Source organism: Paroedura picta, chromosome 7, assembly GCF_049243985.1.
Source record: "Paroedura picta isolate Pp20150507F chromosome 7, Ppicta_v3.0, whole genome shotgun sequence".
Classification (NCBI taxonomy): Eukaryota; Metazoa; Chordata; class Lepidosauria; order Squamata; family Gekkonidae; genus Paroedura; species Paroedura picta.
The window spans coordinates 122,208,884-122,217,481 of NC_135375.1; the positions used below are offsets into that span (position 1 = coordinate 122,208,884).

The window sequence follows — 8,598 nt, forward strand, 5'->3', positions numbered from 1 at the left end:
AGATTTTAGTGCGGAAATGGATGAAAAAGTCGACCCTTTTAAAAACACAATTCCAAACGATATCGCTAGTGCGGAAACGGTCTCAGGCGAGTCAGCCAAGTTGAGATACACTCAAGCAGAATAGCTTGATGGGGGGAAATCTGGATTCAGTGAAGAGCAGTCATGTTCTAAATTCAGTTCCAGAGAACAAGTAAGGGACAGCCTTATTAATGTTGCTAAAATATGAGAAAACTCATGTTTGGAGAACTTTCACCACACCAAAGATGGAAGGAGGCCATTCTGAAGCTGGAGGCATCTGTTTAATTTCTTGACTGTGAAATACCTTTGTTGCTTGTTTACAGGGATAGAAAGTAGTCTAGAACTGCAACATTAGGGATGCTAGTCCATCTATCAGTTCCACAGCTCAGCACCAGGTAACGGCAATCAGGTCCCGTGGAGAAAATGGCTGCTCTGGAAGGTGGACTCCATATACATCCTCCCCAACCCAAGCCCCACCCTCTCCCAGCTCCACCCCCAAAGTCCCCAAGTGTATTCTAACCCAGAGCTGGTGACCCTATGCAGGGTCCAGGAGCTGACTCTGTGCTTATCAAGAGGGGTTGCTGGACCTCAATTTCTCATGCCTGCAGTGACATCAGTCGGCCTCAACAGGGTGATTACTGGGGGGCTAGGGGGCTGGAGCGGGGGTCTCACCCAGCTTACATACAGTAGCTGCTTCTGAATATGTCCAGTCTTTATGGACCAGACTGGCGATGCTGCCGTTACACACACAGAATTTGTCTGTGTTTCTTCTGATTCGTGCTTTGGTCACCCAATGAGAAGAGGAGAGCCACTGGAAAATACAATCATGCTAGAAAAGAAGCCACGGCCCTCAGTTTGCAAGGCATGAGCAAGGTTGCTAAGGACAGTTCATTTGGGAGGACATGAATTCACAAAGCCACCATAATTCATTAGAGCTGGTACAAACTGCCACGAGGTGATGCAGCAAACACATTGGTTGCCAGTTGCGTTCTGGATTAAGTTCAAGGTTTTAGTTCTGATTTTTAAGGCCGTTCGCAGACTGGGCTCAGAGTATCTGAGGGACCATCTAACTCCTTTTAACCCAGGTCAAAGGGGCCATTGAGTCTGTTGGGGTGTGAGACTATTGGTCTGTGGGAGTTATGGGTACTGTAGGGATTTTATTATATTTTATGCTTACTGATGTAAACTGCTGTAACCCTGTCAGACTAAGAGCAACAGTCTAAATAAACAAACTAATTAATAAACCAGAAGTAAGTAGAATAACCACTGTCAAATTGTGAAAGTGACATGTTATTCCTAGGGGGAAAGCCAGGTTACAGAGATGTTGCAAAAATTTTTTTGCATACATTGCTTAATCTTACAACTCTTCAATAAGCACTTTTTTAAAACACAGATTTAATTATGAAATGATAGATGGATATTAGGAAGACGACATTTTTATCAAGAGCATCTGTACTCTGTGTGTAACAAATAGAAACTGACACCCATTGTTCTCCTTCAAGACGATCTTAACTCTTTGTTTTGCCCCTAAAGTAAGTTTCAAGTGTGGAGCCATGTGAATCTGAAGTTGCAAAACAAAAATTGAGTCCAAGAGAACCTTTAAAACCAACAAAGATTTGACATGAGCTTTCATGTGCAGTGCACACTTCCTCAGACAAAATGGAGCAAGACTCATGAGAGTACAGAAATATAGAAAAGCTAAATTAGTGGCAAATGAGTAAACTATGTCATAGTATCCAAATGACACCATATTATGTTGGTCTTAGTGCTCTTGGAGTCAGTTTTGGTTGCCATCAATTCAGTGTTTCAGCTGGTCTGTTTTACCTTCACTGAACCCAAAATTACTTCTCATATCTTCTGTATGCATGCGCCTCTTCCCAGGGATTTCTTGAGAGCTACTTGGACATCCTTGTTCCTCAAGCTATAAACAACAGGATTCAGCAATGGAGTCACTAGTGTGTACATGACAGAGATGACCGTATCGGCATTCAAAGTGTACCTGGATTGGGGCCTCAGGTATATAATGGAAATACACCCAAAGTGCACGACCACCACAATGAGATGGGAAGCACATGTTGAAAAAGCCTTGCGCTTCCCATCTGTGGTGGGGATTTTCAAGACTGCGTTTAAGATTAACAGATATGACAAAAGGATGAGAAGGAATGAACAACAGATCACCAGAAAACAAATAACAAAAATGACAATTTCCCCGAAATAATTTCGGCCACAGGCCAACTCAAGTAAAGGTGCTAAATCACAAAAGAAGTGATGGATTTTATTCGGACCACAGAAGGGCAAGGTAAATATGAAAATAGTCTCGAGCGTAGAGAAAAGAAAGCCCAGTGAGACTGAAAAAACCACGAGTTTCGTACAGAGTCCCTGATTCATCAGAACCGGATAACGTAAAGGTTTACAGATGCACACGTACCGGTCGTACCCCATCACCGTGAGAAGGATGCAGTTGGTACACCCAAAGCCCAGGAAGAGACACATCTGAGTAGCACAGCCAATGAATGAAATTGTCCCCTTCTCTCTTAGGAGATTTGCAAGCATATTGGGGATAATGATGAACGTGTAGCAGATTTCTGAACTGGAGAGCACGGAGAGGAAGAAGTACATAGGGATGTGGAGGCTGGATTCACTCCTTATTGTAGTGACGATGATGATATTTCCAGCCAAAATGGTAAAGTACATAATAGTGAAGACCACAAACAGAGGGACCTTCAGGTTTGGGAAGTGGGAAAACCCAATCAGGATGAATTCCGTCACCACACTTTGATTCTCACGGCCCATTGATGTTGAATCTGGAATAAAACCATGACACTCAGAAGTAGTCTGGAAGTTACTCATAGAAGGTAATTTTGTGAGAGAGCCAAGTAATGGAGGTTTCATACAAAAAATACTTCGGGGGAATTTAACTCAGAAGTAGTCTGGAAGTTACTCATAGAAGGAGAAATGCTGGTTGATATCGTCTTTAGAAACATCAAGGATACAAACCATTTGGTGTTCTTAATGATTTCCAGGGCAAAGTCTGATCCTGTTTTACATAGTTATGGAGGTTCTGCTGCTGTTGAGAGTGTAGCTACTATGGCCTCCTTGGAATCAAGCCAGGTGCTTTTTGAGGATGACCTGATCCTCCTTTGGTCTCCTTCTAAGAACAGGAACTCAATAACATGAGTTTAAGAAATGCAGAGACCTTGCAGGATTGCCACCATTTCAAATACATGAAGCCTTCAAGCTTTACTGAAAATATGTCTGAGTTAGAGACACACAGTGGAAGGGTTGGGAGGCATCTTGGAGAAATATCATGGCCAATTCTACATGGAGGGGTCAAACGCAAGTGGCTTCCTGCTTACAAACTCAGGATGGTAAATCTCACATTTGCAGCTCTCGTCATGGGGAGACCCCTCTCACATTTTCCTCTGCACCATTGTGGCTTTTTGCCTCCTGACGAGGCTGCAAGGGAAAGGAACACAAACTTCTCCTTCCCCTCCTTGGCTTGTCAACTCACGAATCACAACTCAGCAGTTCTCTCATGGACTGAAACTTTCTCCCCCACTCAAAAATTATTTTTTTAAAGTAAAAGGCACTTCCGCATTGCTATGTGGTAATGCCACAACGCAGATGTATATTTAATAGAAATCAACACCGCCCTGCGGATATGGAGAAATGCCAGAATGATATAGCATCCCTCCCTTTTGGAATTCCCCCTTTTGAATTTATTTCTGTCTGGGTGGATTTTTGATACACTATACATGGTCTCTGATGCCCAAAAAGACATTTTGTGCTAATAGCTGGTTTTAAAACAGAGTGCTCAGACCCCTGTATGATCAGGAGAAGGCTGCCAGATCACCTGCCCCCCCTTTCCCAGCTCATTTCCCATCTCCAGAAAACACAGACGGGGCTGTTTTTGCCTGTCCCAGTTGTTGGAAGGCTGGACAGGTAACCAACGACCAAAGAGACATTTCGTGCTCATGGTTGACTTTAGAGCAAGGAAATCAGACCCCTGTGTGTTCGGGAGAAGACAGCCCAATCACCCCACCCCTTTTCCAACTCATTCCCCATCTCCAGAAAACAGAAAAGGTGTTGCATTTTGCCTGCCTGATCCCAAAAGGACCATGGACACTTTAAAGAAGATTCACCTTTGACAATGTAGGTTTGCGGCCGCACTGCAACACAGACCACAACATTTAAAAAAATTACTCGGATCAGGAAATGGAGAGGGGAGGGTGGGAACGAGGCAGAACAAAGCTGTTGAGACTATCACACATTTCCCCTTCCAGATGGCTTTATCCCTGCTTGCTCACTGTTGGTTCACGTAATTTAGGGTGGTAAATCTAGTTTTCTGGATTCCCTAAATCAAGAGTTAAATATGGCTAAATTGTGACTTGGCGACCGGACAGCCTTGGGATGTTGGCGACATCATACTGCCAGCATGTGAAGGCTATCCAGGAATATTTTCCTCGCCCTAGTTCAGCTTCCTGTTTTGTTTAGGTATTATAACAACTGCAATATCTCATCTAGCTTTGGCTTAAAGTTCTTCAAAAAATGACAGTGCACCTGTTCTACTGTTGAACAGTTCTTACAGTCAGGAAGTTTGTCTACTTCCCAAAATATATTAGCAAACAATTTCTACCCATTCTTCTGAAGCAAGAGTCAACAACAAGCTTGCTCTATTTTCTATGCAAGAGCTCCTCTGTTCTTTCAAGATCAGGGACATCTTGAAAGGCCCATATGAAGCCTGTGGGGATGCAGCTGCACTGGCTGCCAGTTGTGATCCGGATCAGGTTTAAGGTTCTGGTTTTGAACTTTTAGGCCATTCGTATATATCTGAGGGACTACCTGTCGCCTTATGTCTATCTCGAGCCCTTCACTCTGCAGGTCCCTGGCCTGAGAGAGAAGAGTCTGGCTTCTCTAAGGGCCAGGGCCTTCTCAGTCTTGGCCCCAACCTAGTGGAATGAGCTCCCGAAACTGCTGAGGGCCCTGCAGGAGCTTTCTCAATTATACATGGCCTGCAAGTCAGCGCTCTTCTGCCAGGCATTAGGTTGAGGCCAGAGCGATTAAGAACTGGGCCTTCCTGGCCATAACTACAACACTGTACAATCATATGATCTCCCTGCTTATTTCCCCACAATGCACAGGTTTCAATGGATGGGATTTCTGCAATCCTTTTGTATGCTCTGTATTTTAAGGATTGGGATTTCTGTGTTTGTATTGCAGGGATATCGTATTGTAATCCGCCATGAGCTGGCTGTCTAGGAGGTAATAGATTACATAATAACAGTAGTAATACTAATAAGATGATGTCTACAAGCAACCAGCCAATAGAACCCACAATAATGGGTTTAAACTATGCGCAAAATGGAGTCGGCTAGATATCAAAGGGGGAAAGTTCAGCAGTGGAATGCGCTGCCTAAGGGGGTAGTGAGCTCCCCCTCACTGGTGGTCATTAAGCAGCAGCTGGACAGATACTTCTCCTGGATGTTTGAGGCTGATCCTGCATTGAGCAGGGGGTTGGACTAGATGGCCTGCATGGCCCCTTCCCACTCTAGGATTCTATGATTTTAAAGTAGGTGATCTATGAACTGAGTGCTGGGCTTCAAGCTGCATGGCACATACGAGGGTTGGGCTGATTATAATCCATATAAAATATTATTCAGACTAGATCTACCCATCTCGGTCAAAAAGAAATAGATAAAGCAGGCTGCTTACATGGAGGTAGGCGGTCGGATCTCCAGTCCAATCAGCAGCAATTTCCCACAAGAGCCTTCTTTTTATAAGGCATATCATCAGCTTGAAGCATTGTAAACAAGTTTCTAAGGCCCTCAGGACCTCCTCTCTATGGTGTTTCTGCTGTAGACCTGTCTCATGCAATCCTCAGGTTCCCCTATCTCCTAGGACCTCACGGAAAACATTGGTCTGAAGTGCAAATTTAGGGTTTAGGCCTCAGGAGCCACAAGATGGGCAGTTGATGAAATTGCTCACATAGTAATGGCAGAAGCTCCACTCCTTGGTCAGTCTGGCCTGCAGCAGTAGAGAGAAGGCCGAGAGCATGACTGGGGAAAACTGCTGATTCTTCTGCAGGCTCAAGCCAGGGAAAGAGCTCCAGAACAAAAGCAGCAGGGGCCACGGATGAAGTAGATGAGAAGAAGTAGCCTTGCTCTTCTATGAATTAAACTTTGAACTTGCCCTTTCCCTATGTCACAAGTCAGAACATCAGATTAGGATCGGAGAGGTCCAGGTGGGAATCTCCTCTCTGCCGTGGAAGGCTGCTGGATGTTTGGGGACCAGGCATACCTGACCAGCATGCCCTCCCTTCCTCAGTTCCTCGGTTCTTATGATAATAAAATGGAGAAGGGAGAGAAGGAGGAGGCAAGCTGTCCTGGATCCTCACTGGAGAGGAAGGCCACCAGAAATGAAGTAAATGAACAATAAAAGACAACTGTTTGTGTAACCTACTCAGTTTAAACAAGATCAAAAATAATTTCTTTTTATTTCAAAAAGGAGAGAGTTCACATCCATGACAGTGTGATTCCACCTTGGCCTATTATGCATGGCCGCTGAAATGGTGGCATGGAGAACGAGGAGGAGGAAGAAGCGAAGCAAACCGATTATGCATGGGACAGAACACAACGGCGGCAAAACCCAGAGTATCCGATTATGCACACGGCTACTCCGGAGTCGCTTCTGGTTGTGCCCTGGTCCCAGGAAGCTCCACTTTCTTCCGCATCTCGCTAATGTGGCTTTTTCGGTGGCATACGTTGACTCTGCACCCGGTTGCCACCTGCAGTGTGCATAATTGGTGATTTTAGCTGCCGCCATTCCACCCTGAATGCAGACTTTCCACTCCGTGCATAATGGGCCCTTGCGACACTCGCCTTTACAGAAGTAACTATAACCCAACTTCAACAGATATCATCTTTGGAACAATATTCAACAGATCTAACAGTTAACAATTTGGGCCTGTTGTATTTGAGCAGAGCAGGGCCTCAGTCTTTCTGGCTTCTGTCCAGGCAGTCCCTTGAAGAAGCACCAACTTGCAGCTGGGCTGTGTTGGAAGGTCTTCTCTGAAGTCTCTGGCACCTTTTCATTCAGATGGAAGTCAGCAAAGTACAAACAGCAGCAGAATTCTTGGCCTAAAATGTTCATCGTTTTCAGACATAGGAGAGCTGCTTCTGAGGGGAGAGGGCTTCTCCTCACAGCTTCGGGCCTCCGATCTTCCTGGGGAAATTGCGCCTTTTCTTCCTTATAAGGAGTACCCCGCTCTCTGTCTCCCTCTAGTGGACTCAGGGCTACACTGGCAAAAACATCCCCCCCCCCCCCTCAGTGTCTGTCCTGTTTTGCTGCATTACGACTTGGAATTAAGTTGGGAGGTTTGGAGGGGGTTAGCATTTGACCCTCACAGCATGCCTACCATTCTGAAGGGGGAAAATATTTTTTATTGTGTCACAAACAGTACTCTGGACAAGAAAAACACAAATCATGACTGCTTATAAGTATGCGTCCCCCAAGGTTAAGACCTTGTAGGGCCACCTTTTGCTACAATTGTTATGCTGAAGAGTTGGTTCTTATATGCCACTTTTCTCTACCCGAAGGAGTCTCAAAGCGGCTTACAGTCCCCTTCCCATTCCTCTCCCCACAACAGACACCCTGTGGGGTGGGTGAGGCTGAGAGAGCCCTGATATTCCTCAGTCAGAACAGTTTTATCAGTGCTGTGGGGAGCCCAAGGTCACCCAGCTGGCTGCATGTGGAGGAGCAGAATCAAACCTGGCTCGCCAGATTAGAAGTCCGCACTCCTAACCACTACACCAAGCTGGCTCTAAATTTAGTTGCCTAAATTTAGTTGTGGGGAATTAGCTAGTAAAGTCACCAAGAGGCAGCGTGGCATAACGTGAGATCTTTTATTGCACAGTTTACCGAGTAATTATATTACTGAGATAAAACCAAGGCAGACAATGATCTAAACATGGTAGGATTTTATTGACACACACTAATTAGACAAAACACAACACATGCACACTCTAGCACAGAAATGTGCATTCCTAGTCACAAGCACACAGGGGAAAGTCTCACAGGAATGGAACCTACACTTAGGGTTGACTGAATGTGATATCTACCTGTCTCCTGGGTGGAGCAGAGTTCTGGAGGTCTGGGTAAGCGATTCGGGGCGACGGATTAGGGACGAAGATGAGTGTCGGACAGCATTTCTGTAGCCTGTGAACTGACTGCACTTTCTGGCTGCGGGAGCCGGATATTTAAAGGGAATTTGTGCCCTGAGGTGATAGGAGGCAAGCCTTCCTTGTCCAGGTGTTGGACAAAGAGTTTGATGGCCGGTAACAGTCATGGCCAGGTCCTTACAAAGAAATGGGCTTCTGAGACAAAGAAACTAGCTGCTGGGAATATTTCCTATCTCAAAGGATTGATGGCCCAATTCTGGCAAATGGTGGATGGTTGCTTGTTCCTGTCAGAACTCTGCCATGTGTTTCTAATTGATTTCCGTTATTGATGTTTGGAGTTGCTTGCTTTGGCTGACCTGTGATGTTTCCCAGTGCTGGTTCCCTTTGCACCACAAGGCCCCAT

The 8,598-nt window shown here is 45.3% G+C and overlaps 1 protein-coding gene across 1 annotated transcript; it reads right to left on the reverse strand.

The window, feature by feature from the left end:
- Nucleotides 1–544: 544 nt before the first annotated feature.
- On the reverse strand, nt 545–5,868 carry LOC143841914 (olfactory receptor 10K2-like). Its single transcript, XM_077346472.1, has 2 exons — nt 5,731–5,868; nt 545–2,822 (listed from the first exon to the last, which is right to left on the reverse strand). The coding sequence occupies exon 2, from the start codon at nt 2,809–2,811 to the stop codon at nt 1,867–1,869; it is 945 nt and encodes a 314-aa protein (XP_077202587.1). The 5' UTR covers nt 2,812–2,822; nt 5,731–5,868; the 3' UTR covers nt 545–1,866.
- Nucleotides 5,869–8,598: the final 2,730 nt, after the last annotated feature.